The 19,061-nt window shown below is 33.2% G+C and overlaps 1 protein-coding gene across 4 annotated transcripts in view; it reads right to left on the minus strand.

Annotated features, from left to right (window-relative positions):
* Window positions 1–10,640: 10,640 nt before the first annotated feature.
* Window positions 10,641–19,061, minus strand: part of LOC106095689 (homeobox protein 5) — a 44,164-nt gene continuing 35,743 nt past the window's right edge. For 3 of the 4 annotated variants that reach the window (XM_013262983.2, XM_013262982.2, XM_013262981.2), the window contains 2 exons: window positions 15,190–15,585; window positions 10,641–11,800 (listed from right to left, as the gene is read on the minus strand). In XM_013262983.2, the coding sequence (XP_013118437.2) occupies window positions 11,779–11,800; window positions 15,190–15,585 (418 nt within the window). In that variant the 3' untranslated portion in view covers window positions 10,641–11,778. The remainder of the gene's footprint in view (window positions 11,801–15,189; window positions 15,586–19,061) is intronic. The other variant, XM_013262984.2, reaches the window with a different exon arrangement.

Genomic DNA, 19,061 nt, shown 5'->3' on the forward strand with positions numbered 1-19,061 from the left:
GTCTGTTTATATGGGAGTTGTCTAGCCATGTCCGTCCGTCAGTGTGTCGAAATTAGAGAGAGCTATCCGCTTGAAATTTTGATGATGATGATGTAAATCGTTGGGGATTGCAAATGGGCTATATTTGATTTGGCTAAAATTTTGCACGTAGTGTTCTGTGCTAAGTACGGTCCAAATCGGTCTATAACCTGATAAAGCTCCCAAATAAACCAATGTCCCGATTTGATTTCTTGAGCCCTCACAAGCCGCAATTTTTGTCAGATTTTGGTGAAATTTGTATTCTGTCATGACTTCCAACAACTGTGTCAAGTACGGTCCAAATCGGTCTATAACCTGATATATCTCCCATGTAAACCGATCTCCCGATTTGACTTCTTAAGCCCTTATAAGCAGGAATTTTTGACCAATTTGGCTGAAATTTTACATGTAGTGTGACTTCCAACAACTGTGCTAAGTACGGTCCAAATCGGTCTATAACCTGATGTAGCTCCCATGTAAACCGGTCTCTCGATCATTGTTGTTCGGTTCCTAAAAGCTTTAATTTTTGCTGGTTAAACAGAAGTTTGGTATGTAGAATAAAATTATGTCCTTCAACTAAATTTATTTTGTATACATTTTAGCAGAATCCATAATGGTGGGTTCCCAAGATTCGGTCCGGCCGAACATAGTGCACTTTTACTTGTTTTTGGTTGAGATTCTAAGTTTAGAAGAAGAATTTTTCAGAAAATAATAGTGATAATCAGCAATCAAAATTTGAAACTTATGGTCATGTCCTTTAGTAAATAGGAAATTAAATTTGAAGATAACACATTTATTTAAGTTATGGTTTTTTGGCTTGATTTCATTAATTAAGTCCCACGAATGAAGAAAAAATCTTGAATTTCGGGCCAACTTTTATTGCAGTGTAGAAGACATAAGCGAAGACATTGATCGGTTTATAGAGGAGCTATATCTAACCACAGACCGAAATTAATAAGAAATATTTTGGCAAATTGTGCTTTCGACAGACAGACAGCCGGACGGACGGGCCTAAATCGATTTAAATGCCATGACGGACAAGAAAATGTATGTGTACATACTTTTACTGGTTTAAACCAATATTTCGAGGTGTTAAAAACTGAATAAGGAAGTTAAAAATTCCCCGTCCTCTCATAAAGGGTACAAAACTGCTCCAACTACCACCCAACCTTGTTTCCTCCAAACGTTGCATGGGTAAAAAGGCTTGTAATATTGAGACATTTACTGCCCTCTACTAATTCAAGAATAACATTCATCCCAATCACGCCCGTAGTATAGCCACAAACCACAATAGAACCAGTACTAAATTAGTTATTGTGAATGACATAATTCTTATGAGAAATGGTTCGCATACATACTATATTGACCATAGTTATTGTGAATAGGAAAATAAAGAGGCACAAAAGAGCCTTTTCACCTTTTAAATGGGTGATAATTCACAAAAACCTTCGCATCTTCCTTTTGCAAAATTAGCCTCACCATTAAAACACCAAAAACTGTCATGTAAACGGGTTAAAAAAAATTACAAGTGGCTAGGTAGCTGCATCCTCCAATAAACTCTGTACTAAAGGTCATTGAAAGTATACAGTAGACAAAGGATATAAGTCCAAAAAAAAATTGCATATAAAAAACAAGTAAAAGGAGCTAAGTTCGGTCGTGCCGAATCTTATAGACCCTCTACCATGGATCGCATTGGTCGAGTTCTATTCCCGATATCTCTTTTTAGGCAAACAAAAGAATAAAAAAAAAAAAATTGCTATGCTATTGAAGATATAGCAAGTTATGGTCCGATTCGGACCATTATTGAGGTGAATGTTGGAGACCATAGTAGAAGTCATTGTTTAAGATTTTACCCAATTCTAATAAGATTTCCGCCCTTCAGGAGCTCAAGAAGTAATAAAGAAGGGGTGATCGCTTTATATGGGAGCTGTATCAGGCTATAGACCGCTTCAGACCATATTTATCACGCATGTTGAAGGTCATGGTAGAAGCCGTTGTACAAAATTTCAGCCAAATCGGATAATAATTGCGCCCTCTAGAGGCTCAATAAGTCAAGATCCCATATCGGTTTAAATTGCAGCTATCACAGGTTATGGATGGATTTGAACCATATTTGACACAGTTGTTAGAAGTCATAACAAAATACCTCATGCAAAATTTGAGCCAAATCAGATAAGAATTGCGCCCTATAGGGGCTCAAGAATTCAAAAATTAAGATAGGCTTATATGGCAGCTATATCAGGTTATGGACCGATTTGAACCATATTTGGCACAGTTGTTGGAAGTCATAACAAAATACGTTACGCAACATTTCATCTAAATCGGACAAGAATTGCCCTCTGTAGGGGCTCAAGAAGTCAAGATTCAAGTTCGGTTTATATGACAGCTATATCAGGTTATAGATTTGAACCATACTTAGCACAGTTGTTGGAATTCATAACAAAACATCTTATCCCAAATTTCAACCAAATCGGCTGAAACTCGGAACTTAGCACGTTTTTATTTATGTATTTGTTTATTCATTTAACGTCATTTAAAAGAAAGAACAAACTGGTAAAACAGGCATTAAGTTCGGCCGGACCCACCACCTCGGGAATATATGTAATCAACCTTTCGTTATAATCCAGTGAAAAATTCATAATTTATGCCCCCATAGCAGCTATATGGAAATATGCTCCGATTTGAACCAAATTCGACTCGGATATTAAGAGGTCTAAAAGTACAAGTCATTGTTCAATTTTGAAGAACAAAATATTGGTCTTTTTGGTAGCCATATCCAAATATAGACCGATCTGAACCATATACGAGACGGATGTCGAAAAGCCTAACATAAGTCACTGGCTCAAATTTCAGCGAAATCTGGTTATGAATATGCTTTTTATGGGACCAAGACTTTAAATCGAGAGATCGGTCTATATGGCAGCTACACCCAAATCTGGGCCGATCTGGTCCAAATTGAAGAGGGCTGTCGAAGGGCCTAACACAACTCCCTGTCCCAAATTTCGCTGAAATCGGATAATAAATGTGGCTTTTATGGGTCCAAAACCTTAAATCGAAAGATCGGTCTATATGGCAGCTGTATCCAAATCTGGACCGATCTGTGCCGTATTGTAGAAAGATGTCGAGGAGCCTAACTTAACTAACTGTCCCAAATTTAGGCGACATCGGATAATAAATGCGCCTTCTATGGATCCGAAACCTTAAATCGAGAGATCGGTCTATAAGGCAGCTATATCCAAATCTGCACCGATCTGGTCCAAATTGAAGGAGGATATCGAAGGGCCTAACACAACTCACTGTCCCAAATTTCGGCAAAATCGGACAAGAAAATGCGCCTTTTATGGGCCCAAATCTAAACCGATCTGGGCCATATTAAGGAAGGATGTCGACTGGCCTAACACAAGTCACTGTCCCTAATTTCAGCAAAATCGGATAATTAATGTGGCTTTCATGGGCCTTGGACCCTAAATCGGCGAATCGGTCTATATGGGGGTTATAACAAGATATATGTAGTCCGATATAGTCCATCTTCGAACTTAACCTGCTTATGGAAAAAAAAAGAATCTGTGCAAAGTTTCAGCTCAATATCTCTATTTTTAAAGACTGTAGCGTGATTTTAACAGACAGACGGATGGACATGGCAAGATCGTCTTAGATTTTTACGCTGATCAAGAATATATATACTTTATAGGGTCGGAAATGGATATTTCGATGTGTTGCAAACGGAATGACAAAATGAATATACCCCCATCCTTCGATGGTGGGTATAAAAACATAGGGCAAGGTTTATAGAGGACAAATATACCGATCGGGACTATGCAAATTTGCCGATGAACATTCCTTTAAGGATCAGGGGCAAACTTCTTAAATATCGATGAGTGCTGTCTGATTCAAGTCTAAGCTCAATGATAAGGGGCCTCCATTTTATAGACGAGTCCGAACGACATGTCGCAGTGCGACAACTCTTTGTGGAGAAGTAAGTAGTTAGAGAAGAAGTACCTCACAAATGTCCGCAGCATTAGGGGGGATTACCACCGCCGAACATTTTTCTGATGTTCTCGCCAGGGCTCGAACTCAGGCGTTCAGCGATATTGGAAGACATTCTAACTTCTGCGCTATGTTGGCTATATGAGATGGGGGTTCCGGACTATATGAGGCTCAATGGCAAAGTATGGTAGTAAGATGCGAAACTGCCAACTAAATTTCGGGTCAAGTGATTGGGTCTCGGTAGCTGAGTTGGTAACGAGCTCTGACTTCCAACACAAAATTCGATTTCCACTAGAGGAAAAGCGAAAGTTGTTCAATTTTTTCTAAAATTTTGGTGAAATAAAAACACCCAAAAATTTTGTTTTCTTAATACTTTTTTTTTATTTATTTTATTAATATTTTCTTTAATATGTATAATAATAATAATATTTTTTCCCGTTTAATTTAAATTAAAATTGTTTTATGTGGGTTCATTTTTTATACATTTTTATGATGTTGTTGTTTCTCTTGTAGGTTGTATCGCTTTCGAAGGACATTGTCAGGGTAGGGAAGAAATGATAAATTGTTTTTGTTTTTTTGGTTTTGCTATTTTTTTTTCTTCTTTTTTTTTCTCTAAAGAATGATATTTCATGTGTTAGATGTTGTGTTGTCATGTAATAAAGGAAAATGTACGATTTGTTTTTGTTTTTTTTTTTTATTTAATTTTTTTCTTTTGTTATGATGATAAATTCTTCTGCAAATATTTATTTATTATTGAGTTTTGTTTTGTTTTTTCTTCTTCTTCTCGATTTTTAATACATTTATGTGGTTTCTTGTTGTTGTTTAGATTGATAATAGTATAATTATAAAGAATTATTTTGTTTTAAATAATAAAGTTTACAATGATAAGAATTATAGATAGTAGGATAATAATAGCCCGAAGAGGGACGGGGTGTGAAGAAATTGAAATAAAAGTTTAATTATAATAAAAAAAAAAATACTAAAACTAAATTAAAAATGAATACAATATAAACATTTACACTTTATAAACGTAGAGTTGAAAAATAAATGAAATAAAACTATTTTCTAAAAATTGTGTTTTATTAAAAAAAAGGAAGAACATTTGATTTTATGTAAGTAAGGGAGGAAGAGAATATTAAAAAAATATATTTGTATTAAAAAAAAAAAAAACAAAATTAATAAAAAAAAATATAATAGTAAATCAATAATCACTTTGTGTTTTAAATGAAAACTAAAATCAAATAATTAAATAAAAAAAATTAACGAAAATTTAATTTTCTTGCCTTGCAATAAATAACTCAAAAAAATAAAAAAAAAATAGGATTAAATTATAAAAACTATTTTCTTATGAAATTAAATTAAAAATTTTAGGATTGTTTCAAAAAAAAAACGAAGAAGAATTTCGAGAGGGAATTATGTTAAGGAAGCTATAGAGCAGTAGTTTTTAACTTAAAACCAAAACCCGATTTGAATTTGTACTTAAACAAAGAAAGTACTTATGCTTTTTTGCAGTATGTTGTTTTTTTTTCAGTTATGTTAACTATTTTTTTATATTCACCTTTTTGATGAGAGCGTGTAAGTGTGGGCGTGTATGTAAATGAAAAAAATGTCCCTTTCAAAACAAGGCATTTTTCTTCTAGAAGTTGACTAAACATAAGGGTGCTGATTTTCTAAAAAGCCGCGCAGAACACAAAGAAACTATTGAAGTGTGTTACAAAAGGAAACATTTTTTGATACTTGAGAGGATATATGGCAATAGTCATAAACTAAAAAGCTGCTTTCAATCAAAAAAAAATAAAAAAAAATTATAAATTTTCAACAACAAAAATATAGTTCATCGAATTTCGATAACAGTTATCGAATTTGAAAAACACAAAGTTTGAAAGTTTTGAAATTATTAAAAAAATATAAAAAAATGAATTTTGAAAAATTATCGAATTCGATAAGTTATCGATGATTAAATAATAATAAAAGGTTGCGAAATTTATTTGCGATTTATGACGCATTGAAGAATTCTAAATTTTCGAAAAAAAATATATTTTATCGAATTTCGATACAGTTATCGCGTTTGAAAAACAAATTTTGAAAGTTTTTCAAATTATTATAAAAATCAAAAGTAAAATTAATTTTGAAAAATGATCGAATTCGATAACATATCGACGATTCGATCTTTTTTTTAAATAAAAATTAGAGTTTGCGAAATTTTTTTGCGATTTATAATGCATTGAAAATTTGTAATTTTTCGACAAAAAAATATATTTCATCGAATTTGGATAACAGTTATCGAATTTGAAAAACACAAAGTTTGAAAGTTTTGAAATTATTAAAAATTTTCGACAAAAAAAAAATATATTTCATCGAATTTCGATAACAGTTATCGAATTTCGATAACAGTGATCGAATTTCGATAACAGTTAACGAAATTCGCCAACAAATTACTGTTGTGTAAAAACACATATAAATAAATTTATTGAAATGGTAAAAAGTTCTTTACTTGGAAATATTTTTTTTAATTTTTCAAAGTTTTGACAATAATTATAAAAAATACCAAACTAAAAATTTAGCTTATGGAACTTTAAAAGAATGAAAACAAAAAAAATATCGAATTTTCTACAAAGTTCTTTGCTATCGATGTTTTAAAAAAAAAATATTATTTTTAAATTGCAAAACCATCGACAGTACTCAGACTTAAATCTTGCTCTTTAAGTACTGAAATAACGCTGTCCTCAAATAAAGATATTGTGAATAACTATTGGTTTCATTACAGTTCCAAACATTGCACAGTTAGTGTTATTGGCTGTTATCGCATGGTATCGATAGCTACACAGGTCTGAAAAGTACTAATGTTAAGAAAAAATAATGTATAATTTAATGGCAATTTGAAATAGAATGTAAACAATATAAAAATTTCCTCTTTAAAAAAAAAAAATATATGATAATCGATAAAAAATTATAATTTATAAAAAATGGCTCTTGGAAAAAAATTACAACCTCGTTTTCTCTGATTAATAAATTGATTTTCTATATTTTTCAATAAATTCGAATTTATTGAATTTTAGAATAAAATTTATTTTTTATAAAATTATACAAAAAAATTTATTTAAAAAAAGGCTACCAAAAAAATAGTATATTTGAACTTTATAAGATCAAAAAAAAATTTATTTTTTTTTTTAAATTTCTATAAAACTCAATTTTCATAAAAAATGCATTTTTATAAAATTTACGTAATAAAGATTTTAATCGAATTTTCAAAAATACTTTCTTAAAATGTTTGTTTATAACAAATCATTCTTAGAAAAGTAGATGTTTGTAATATTTAAAAATAAAGACAAATGATCGTTACAAAATTTTTTTTTTTTTCTAAAAGTTAAAAATAAACTTTTGTTAAAAATTTTTAAAATTAAACTTTTAATAATTAAAATTAGAAAAAAAAATCAATGCAATTATATCGGTAAAAATGTTCATTTTCTATTAACTATCGAGAATTATCGATATGCAAGAAAAATCGAAAGATAGAAAAAAGGATAACAAGAACAAGATTCAATAAAAACTGAAAGAAAAAATTTACAATAAGTTGAAAAATTTAATAAAAATCTATTTTTTAAGAAATCAATAACATATCTTGGAAATCGATAAAATAAAAATAGGAAAAAATTTTTAAGAAAATTCTATTGAAAATCAAATTTTTGAAAAAATAAGAACAATATTTTAGAATTTGTTTAATCATTTAAAAACAATTCCTAATAAATCGATGAGAAAACAAGTTTTGGGTAAAAATCGATAACAACGTAAAATAAGAATTTAAAAATGATAACAAACTTTTCTGTAAAATTTCAATTGAAATCAAAATTTCTCGGAAAAATCGATTTTTCTTTTTATTGTTGCAATTTTTTTCAATTTTTCATTTTCTTAATTGGATTTTTCAAAAATTTAACATTGAGCGAAACAAATGTTGAATACAGTCAATAACTCTTAAAATTGATAACTAAATATCGCTTTATTAAACAATCGATAAAAAAAGACAGGTTTGTCATGAAAAGTAGAAAAAATTTAAAGAGACCGAACATTTTTTTAAATCTATGGAGAAAATCATTTTTTATTAAATCGATTGAAAAAGAAGACTCGAATGAAAATTTATTTAAAAATTATAATGAAAAATCCCAATTTTATAAAAAATCAATTAAAAATCATTAATTTGAAAAAAAAATGTTATCGACTTTTTAAGTAATTGATTTTGCCCAAAATTCAATTTTTATTCAATAAGATTTCTTCTAAAATTAAACATTAAATGAAATAAGTTGTTTTTCAAAAAAAACACAGGAACCTAAAAATCGATAACAAACCAGTTTATGAATATTCGATAACAAAATTTTTAAGTTCGATACATTAAAAAAAAAGTTTGTTATCGATTTTTTAATTAATTGATTTTTTTCCCAAAAATTAAATTTTTATTCAATACATTATTTAGATTTCTTTTAAAATTAAACATTGAATGAAAGTAGTTGTTTTTGAAAAACATCGACAATTTAAAAAAATCGATAACAAATCAGTTTATGAAAATGCGATAACAAAGAAAACAACTGATATTTTTGAAGAAATAAAAAACATTTCTTTGAAATCAATGAAATATTTAATTCAATAAAATTTAAAAATGTCGCTTCTTCACTAAAAAAATAAGTTTGTTATCGATTTTTTAAGTTAATGATATTTTACCATATATTAAATTGGTATTCAATAAATAATTTTTTAATAAAATTTCTTCTAAATTAAACATTGAATGAAAGAAGTTGTTTTTGAAAAAACATCGATACCTAAAAATAGATAACTTTAAAAAATTATGAAAATGCGATAACAAAGTAAAAACTGAAAATTGTTTTTTGTAGACAAAAAACATTTCTCTGAAATCAATGAAATATTTAGTTCGATATAATTTAAAATGTCGCTTTTTTCACTAAAAAAAAAATTGTTATCGATATTTTAAGTAATTGATATTTTACCAAATATAAAATTTTTATTCAATAAATTTTTTTATAAGATTTCTTCTAAAATTAAACATTGAACGAAAGAAGTTGTTTTTGAAAAAACATCGATACCCAAAAAGTCGATAACTTTAAAAAATTCGATAACAGTTTATGAAAATGCGATAACAAAATAAAAACTGACAGTTATTTTTTGTAGACAAAAAAACGTTTCTTTGAAATCGATAAAAATTTTTAATTCGATAAAGTTAAAATTGGTTGCAAAACTTAAAAAAAATATTTCGAAGTTTTGAAAAAAAACTTCAAAAGAAACTAATTAAATTTTTTTAAAGAGCTTTTGTAATAATGGGTTTAGAAAAAATAATGGAGAATAATGGATTTAGAAAAAATTCGATAGCATATAAAATTTTCCTAAATAATTTCATTTAATTTTTTAAAAAATTATATTAAATTTTCAACAAATTCAAAAGCCAACTAAATTTTCAAAAAATCCTAATGAAAAAATTTAATTTTATAAAAAATTAATTAAAAATAATGTATTTTTAAAATCGATAACTGATAACTTTAACTGAAAAATGATAACGATAACTGAAAAAATTTTTTTTTGCGAAAAGTTTTATTTTAGCTCTATACATTACAAATCCACTGATAGCGGCTGTCAGCGCATGATATCGATAACTAGTTACTACAACTTTCCACTGCACTTCAGGAAGGAATTAAAATAAAACATGTTGTCGGTATGTTAGATTTTTGCTATTTTCTCCTTCAATCCTTTTGACTTTTTTGCCATATCCCCTCTCAAATATCCAAATTGTTGTTGTTGTTGTTTCTTTTACAACACATTTCAATCATCAACGAATCATCATATCGTCGTAACGATAATTGTTTGAAATCATAAAATCATCAATAACAAAAAACAAAAATTAAAACCTTAAGATATGAAATAATAATATAATTTTGTTTTAATTTATATCATAAAGATTTCAGCTTAATTTTGTTGTTGTTACTTAATATCATTTTTGTTTTAGAGTTTTGCATTCTCAAGAATTTTTTAGCAGCCATATAATTAATGCTTGCATGGTTTTTCTTTGTTTTTTGTTTTCTTTCCTTTTTTTTTTCTAAATGACTGACTTGAGCTTTAAGTGTTTTGTTTTTTTTTTTTGTTTTTTCAGGGGGGCGGGGGGAGGAAAGAAAATGCTGCCCGTTTAGCAATTTCTTTACATTTTTCTCTAAATATGCATTTTAAGTTTGCATGTGTGTTTGTTGGGGGGGGGGGGGATAGGAAGGAATTTTTGTTTTATGTTATTTTGTTTTTATTTTACTTCGATTATAGAAAATATTTTACAAATATATGATAATTATATAGTACGATTTTTTGTTTATTTAAATCTTCTTCCTTTTTTTGTATGCTTCTTCTTCTCTTCTCGGGTATTTTTTTTTTGTTTTTCTTTTCACTTCTTCTAATTTATATATTGCAACAAAAAACATATACAAAGCTTTCTTTTACTCTCATTGTTTTAGATATATATATATATAGATAAATAGATATATATATAATATAATATATGTATATCAAGTGTTCATCTTCATCAACATCATGGTGTATGGTAGTTTTCTTGAGGGGCGGGCGGGCTAGCAGGGCCATGGAGGCAGGGCTTTTTGTTTTCTTTTGTATATGGACTTAATTAAAACTATAAATACACAAGATTGTTTTTCTTATAACTCATCTCATCATTTCCTAGCCTTCGTCTTCGCCTTCTCCATCTTCAATGTTTAGCCTTTTCATCCTTATGATATAACCCCATACAAAGTCTTTTTATCTTTTCTTTAGGTTTCTCTACGTTATTTCCCCATTCCTTTGCCTTTGGTTAGAGAAAAAAACTCAAAATAGGCCTTCATTTGGAACTTAGGAAAACTTGGTTTCTTTTACTATAGCAGGTTGGATTTCTTTTTTGGGTAATTGGTGTTTAATATGGTACGCTTTTTAGTTTTGCCATTAGATTGGTACGATTTTTATCACTGGTATTACAACAAAACTTAGAAAAAAAGTAACTCTTCTTTAAAAAAAATAAAAACGAGACATAAACAAAAAAAAACAATAATAATTATAAAAATAGTAATGATAATAAACTAGGCCTTTTTTTCACTTACTATACTTAATTTATAGAAATATTTATCTTGCCTTTCTGTGTGTAAGTTAAAGTGATACAGAGAGAGAGGGAGAGAGAGAGAGATCATAAATGTCTGTCTCTGTCTTTGCTATAAGATATCATAAGGTTTATCTTTAAACATGTTAATAAAGTTTACATACAATTCTCAACTAATTTACAAAAAACAAAAACTAAAAAATATAGCAAAATATTTTCTCTTGTTGTTGTTGTAAATAATGAAAATGTCTCTCCTTTCCTTAAAGTGAGAGGGGGGAAGCGGAGCTGTTGTTTATGGCCTTTATCGCAATTTTAGTTTACATTCTTTCTCTAAGTTAGCCTTCTGTTCCCATCTCTTCTTAGCTAAAATTCATACTTGATATAAGCATTTTCTTGTGGCTTTATGAGTGTGTGTGTGTGTGTTTTTTCTTTTTCTTTTTAGCGAAAGTAAGAGAGAGTAGAGCTTTTTTAGACTAATTTTTGTTTTGTTTTCTTCACATTATCTTCTTGACTAATCTATTAACTCGTGCTGGCTCTTCAGGGGGGGTTTTTGTTGATTTCTGGACTTGGAAAATAAATATTACAACACAGGAGGGGGATGTGATGTGCCATTCATTATTCCGTCTGTTGTCACTTCTTATCTCAATTTATCGCACTCTTGGAATAGTTCTGCAAGGTAAGTAAGTATATATGAGAACAAATATTATTATAATGATAATTTAAATTAAGTAAAATTGTTGGTCAACAAGTAAAAAGGCTTTAAGTTCGGACGGGCCGAACTTTGTATAACCACCACCTCGGATATATATATAAACCACCTTTCATCAGAATCTGATAATCATAATTTATGCCCCCATAGCGGCTTTATGGAAATATGGTCCGATGTGGATTGTGGTACAATTGTGGTGTGGAACAAGTCATTGTTCAATTTCGCATAACAAAATATTGGTATTTTTGGTACCCATATCCAAATATAGACCGATCTGAACCATATACGCAATGGATGTCGAAAATCTCAACATAAGTCACTGTGTCAAATTTGAGCAACATCGGACTATAAATGTGCCTTTTATGGGTCCGATCTGGGCCAAATTGCAGAAAGATGTCGAAGACGCTAACACAACTCACTGTTCCAAATTTCGGCGAAATCGGACAATAAATGCGCCTTTTATGGGCGCAAAACCTTAAATCGAGAGATCGGTCTGTAAGGCAGCTATATCCAAATCTGGATCAATCTGGGCCAAAATGCAGAAAGTTGTTAAAGAGACTAACACAACTAACTGTCCCAAATTTCAGCGAAATCGGACAATAAATGCGGCTTTTATGGGCTCAAAACCTTAAATCGAGAGATCGGTCTGTGTGGCAGCTATATCCAAATCTGAACCGATCTGGCCAAAATGCAGAAAGTTGTCAAAGAGACTAATACAACTCACTGTCCCAAATTTCGGCGAAATCGAACAATAAAGGTGCCTTTTATGGTCCTAAGACTTTAAATCGAGAGATCGGTCTATATGGCAGCTATATCCAAATCTGAACCGATCTGTGCCAAAATGCAGAAAGTTGTCAAAGAGACTAACACAACTCACTGCCCCAAATTTCAGCGAAATCGGACAATAAATGCGCCTTTTATGGGCCCAAAACCTTGAATCGAAAGATCGGTCTATATGGCAGCTATATCCAAATCTGAACCGATCTGTGCCAAAATGCAGAAAGATGTCGAAGAGCCTAACACAACTCACTGTTCCAAATTTCGGCGAAATCGGACAATAAATGCGCCTTTTATGGGCCCAAAACCTTGAATCGAAAGATCGGTCTGTATGGCAGCTATATCCAAATCTGGACCGATCTGAGCCAAAATTACAGGAGGATGTCGAAGAGCCTAACACAACTCACTGTCCCAAATTTCAGCGAAATCGGACAATAAATGCGCCTATAATGGGCCTAAGACTTTAAATCGAGAGATCGGTCTATATAGCAGCTATATCCAAATCTGGATCAATCTGGGCCAAAACGCAGAAAGTTGTTAAAGAGACTAACACAACTAACTGTCCCAAATTTCAGCGAAATCGGACAATAAATGCGCCTTTTATGGACCCAGACCTTAAATCGAGAGATTGGTCTATATGGCAGCTATATCCAAACCTTGACCGATCTGAGCCAAATTGAAGATGGATGTCGTGTGGTATTCGATCGGAAACCTTCTCCCTTCTTTCCAGGTTTCCTATCGTCGCCTCGATTATACCGCAATGGTATGAGCTGCTCCCATCCTCAATCTATTCTCCCATCGCCTTTAGTCTCACAGGCGCAGTGGCTGCCTCACATTTAATCTGTATGTCAATGGGTAGGTTATCTAGAATAGTCTCCAGTGCTCTAGTGGGCGTGGTCCTCATCGCTCCGCCTTCGCCAAGACAACATGTTCTCTGAATTTGTTGAATGGTCCTAACGGTGCAGTTTTTCTCCAGTCCACTAAGCTACTGAGGCGAATGTAAATATTGGATAATATCCAAGAGGAGTGGCAATAACATTAGAGCTGGCCAAAAATATCGATACTATCGATATTTAATTTTTTGACTGAATATCGATTGATATTTTTCCCATGGATACTATCGCAAAAGTTAAATTTTTGCAAAACTAAACAGAAATAAGCAATCAGACACTGAATGTATCCTTTAAGATATATTTCGCCTATAGAGGGCGCAATTTGCATCCGATAAGGCTAACATATAAGACTATTTGGTCTGTGCATTGATATTGCTTCTATATAAATTGATCTCCTGATTTTTACATCTCATTTTCACGTCAAATATAGGTGATGGGAAATTAACGATAGTATCGATATTATAGATATTTCTTATTACAACTATCGAAAATATCGAATGTTGCGATTATCGATAGTTTACCAGCTCTAGATTATATGCCCCCCTGTGTCGTGCCTTGTGCCACTTTTTCGCTTATATTTATGTATGGGACCCGCAATTTATCCACCTGTTCCTTAGCATATTTCGCTGCTAAGCTGCAAATGCAATCGTGGACAATCAGCAGTTTCGAGAGGAGTCTCCAGGGCACCAGCCCTTGCTTAAATACTAATGGCCATAACGTTCCCGCTGTGATCGGTTCTATGGAATGGAATGAGCTTGTTCACCTATGGATCTTGACGAGGATCGATAGCTTCACATACAAATGTGACTACAACAACATTAGCGTTTGTTTCCAGGCTAGCGGCGGCTGGAAGCGGGCTACCGATCATGAAGCTAGCAACTCCCAACACTAGGGTTACATGTGCAATTGCACAGAAACCACATGTGGTGGGGGCGCTGGGTCAGTATCAATTTTCCGTATAAAATTCATTTACTCTGAGAAAACAAAGATTGATTAAAACGGGCTAACCTAACGTTGAGGGCCATGATCTGCGAATCTGGACTTAAGATGTACAATTTCTTCACAGAGAAGGGGTAGTATACGCACTGGCCTTACCGCCTTATATGAAGTGCGCAGAATTGTGAAACGCGTCATAACAACAAAGAGGGTGACGCGCTGTACTATAGCTGCCATTATACAAGACATGGTGAAGCAAAGGTTCGCACCTGCACTATAGCTGCCATGATACAACACATGGTGCAGCACGGGGCGGACACGTCAAAAAGCGGCGAGAAAAGTTGCAAACGAATCAGATAGCAACGGCAAACTCCACTCGACCGACCCAACTGCACTTTTTGTACCGATGATATAACGGCGCAATGGTAAATCATGCCCACTCTGAATACCTGACTCCTCCACCAAGCTACTGAAGGCAACAATGTGGCAAACAAAGCCACCCTGCCATTAGTAGCGACGCGCTAGCGGAAAGAGAGGAAATGAAAAGGAACAAATTTTTTCTGATGTTTTTGCCAGGATTCGAATCCAGGCGTTCAGCGTTATAGGCGGACATGCTAACCTCTCCGCTACGGTGGTCTGCGACACTTCCGACATTAAACGAGTTAATTTCTACTAATCTCTTTGAGCAATTACAAAAAAAAAAACTCTTCAAATTCTTTTGGCTTAATAATCTATCTACTCACCTGGGTGATTGCACTCTCTTCTTGGGTGTATTTGGGGCTGTCACTGCTACTCTAGAATTTGGTGTTCGGGCACGATTAGCCGAACCACCGCCGCCTGGCGTTGTTGGTGTGGATGGGGATGACATTACCGCTCCAACATTGGTCGCTGAGGGTGGTGTTGTGGTCATGCTATAACGTTTCGGTGGCTGTAGACGAGAGGGGGATCTGGTTGTCTTTGTGGGATCCGCTTGATTTGAAATTCTAGCAATTTGTGGAGAAATACGTGGAGGTTTAGGTATTTTTGTATTTACATTGGCATATTTATGGTTTAAAGTTGTTGTGGTTGTTGTTGTTGTTGTGTTATCAGTCATTACATGATGATGATGAGTAGGAGGATCATTATACATATCAGTTCTTCTACAGTTGGGGATATATACGATATAATGTAGGTATATATGTTTTTTTTTTTTTACATAACATGCAAGTTGTTGTTGGTTGTTTGATTGGTTGATAGGTTGGGTTGAGGGTTGGTTTTTTTTCGGTTGGAAGTATATATATAGACAATTTAAAATCAAAATTTATTTATATATACACAACAAAAGATAAATAATAAGACACCCCAAAACAAATTCATACAGGCAGAGTTATAGTTGTTTGGTTGGGTGATGTGCATGTGGGAGGGAGTTGGTTTTTTTGTTTTTGTAGATTTTTTTTCGACAAATTACATAGGTGCAGGTAAAGATGTATAACAAAACATAATATGAAAATAAATCACAAAAAAGGAAGACAAAATAAATTAGAAATAAAATAAAATTTAATAAATTGTAGCATTTGTAATAAAGTTTGTAATATAAGAAGAAAACTGTTGGACTATAAAAATTGTGACAAGTTTGACCCTGTTCCTTAATGGAATGTTCAAGGGAAAAGTTTAAGTTAAAAAACGTTTGCTAGAATATTAAAATATCTCCCACAGTATTTTTTCCTTAATATACAGTAACAGTACAACATCCAATCTGGCGACTAGAAAATTCCATGTTAGGATGATGGACCTCGTATTAGGTCTGTATAACTCTTCTGCGAAAGCTGGTAAGAGGATCAGTTTTCATGAAGAGCAGAACATTGCGAAAGCACCAAAAAAAGTGCTTTGCGATTTCAAGTACTTTGGAAGGACCGAGTCAACTATCCTACTTCGAAGATTAAATCTGAATGAAGCATACGTGGACAATGAGTCTTTCGGGAAGGCTTAGAGGCTAAACCCAATCAAATAGTCAAGGGAAAATGTGAAGTTGATTTAGAAGCATACCTACCACCATAGGATGGAGTATACTAATCTAGTCATTCCGTTTGTAACACCTCGAAATATTGATCTTCTTGATCGTCTCGACATTCTGAGTCGAACTAGTCATGTCCGTCTGTAGAAATCACGATAGCGGTCGAACGCGTAAAGCTAGTCGCTTGAAATGTTGCACATATACTTAATACTGATGCAGGTCGTTGGGGATTGCAAATGGGCCATATCGATTCAAATTTGGATATAGCTCCCATATAAACCGATCTCCCGTTTTGACTTCTTGAGCCCCTGGAAGCCGCAATTTTTGTCCGATTTGGCTGGAATTTTGCACATAGTGTTCTGTTATGGAAAAAATTAAGTATTGGATAATATCCCAAAGGTGTGGCGATAGCATTAGAGGTGGCAATATATCGAAGGCACTATCGATATTTAATTTTTTGACTGAATATCGATTGATATTTTTCCGATAAATACTATCGCAAAAGTTTAATTTTTGCAAAACTAATCCGAAACAAGACACTGAATGTATTTCTTAAGATATATTTCGCCTATAGAGGGCGCAATTTTCATTCGATAAGGCTAAAGATTTCTCTTATGACTTTCAACCGACTTTATTAATCTTGGATTTCCTGATTTTTACTTCTCATTTTCGCGTCAAATATAGGTGATGGAAAATTAACGATAGTATCGATACTATAGATATTTCTTATTAAAACTATCGAAAATATCGAATGTTGCGATTATCGATAGTTTGCCAGCCCTAGATAACATGCCCCCTGTGTCGTGCCTTGTGCCACTTTCTCGCTTATATTTATGTCATGGGACCCGCAATTTATCCACCTGTTCCTTAGCATATGGTTTATCTAGTCTTTAAGGACCTGCTAAGCTGCAAATGCAATCGTGGACAATCAGCAGTTTCCAGAGGAGTCTCCAGGGCACCAGCGCTTGCTTAATTTTTGTCCGATTTGGCTGAAATTTTGCACATAGTGTTCTGTTATGACTTTCAACAACTGTGCCAAGTACAAATCAAATCAGAACCTGATATAGCTCCCATATAAACCGATCTCCCGATTTGATTTCTTGAGCCCCTGGAAGCCGCAATTTTTGTTCGATTTGGCTGAAATTTTGCATGTATTGTTCTGTTATGACTTTCAACAACTGTGCCAAGTACGGTCTAAATCTGTCTTTAACCTGACTTAGCTCCCATTTAAACCGATCTCCCAATTTGCTTCTTGAGACCTTACAAGCCTCAATTTTCATCCGATTTGGCTGAAATTAATTGCGGATTTTCTAAAAGAAATAAAGAAAATAATCAAATATACTTTTTTACACTTTTTTCCTAAAGCAAGCTAAAAATAACAGTTGATAACTGACAGAAGAAAGAATGCAATTACAGAGTCACAAGCTGTGAAAAAATTTGTTAACGCCGACTATATGAAAAATCCGCAATTACTTTTTGGGCAACCTAATAGCTTCCATATTTTAGCTGAATCCATGGTGGTGTATTCCCAAGATTTGGCCCGGCCGAACTTAGCATGCTTTTACTTGATGTTTTTCATAAAAAATTTATGCAAACGTTGACTCTTGATTGGGTTGAGGCTCTAAGGCTCCCAAAGGGAAGCTTACAGATGTAAAGAGCCGCCTTCTTCCGCCACAGTAGCCAGGAGGCACAACAGACATGAGCTGACTTTTGCTCATCGATATCAGCAGTACATCCACTAACATCCCACCAGTTCGAAGTGGAGGATCTAGTTAAAGAGCAGATCTTGGAACAGGTATTGATAACCTGAACCAAAACCACCTATTCAAATCATGAGCGATGAGTACCTTGAAGTCATGCTGATGCTGCGTTCACAACAGCAAGTTGTATTGATAACCTAAGGAAACTCGATGGGCGTATCCCCACTCTCTGGGAGGGCGCAAAGCCAGACTTAGTGAAGAAGGTGGACATTCCCCATATAACAAAGGTGACTATCTTAATCAAAGGATGAAGCAAAAAGTTCGCGATGTATCTTGGAAGTCTAAATCAAACAAAACGGAGACTTGCTTGAGAAGAAATGGGAAACCTTGACTAATTCTACATGACATGTTGGGATAGGACTAAAGCCGTTCTATATGCTCAAGGCCGTCTTTTTCAGGATTGGGAAGACTAGGATCGGAGACGATCGACATCCTGCAAGAGTTTGTCCGTACAACAATCTTTCAATGTAAAGATGTACACGTTGCAAATTGCAAATTTTACCCATGAACATTAGAGGTATGTATTGACACCAAAAAGGCTTTAAGGCTTCCTGACCAGGTCCTTAGGGACTGGATAAATCAGTCCCGTGACATAAGAATAAGAGATAAGGTGGCACAGGACACGTCACAGTGGAGCATTTTATCTTGACGCTGGATGACCACCATAAATATTTCCGGCACGGGATAGCTGTGAGCACCACTCTGGCTAGAATTTTGAGGTTCGATCTATGTGGTGATCATAGCTGTCAGGATAAGCTTAGCCACGGGTTGCAGATAGTGCAATGCTCCATATTGTATAGCTGCAAATGTAGTCGCGGACAATCCAGGCGGCATTGAGTGAAGAGTCTCAATGAGAGGCCGG

This window comes from Stomoxys calcitrans, chromosome 2 (assembly GCF_963082655.1).
Source record: "Stomoxys calcitrans chromosome 2, idStoCalc2.1, whole genome shotgun sequence".
Taxonomy (NCBI): Eukaryota; Metazoa; Arthropoda; class Insecta; order Diptera; family Muscidae; genus Stomoxys; species Stomoxys calcitrans.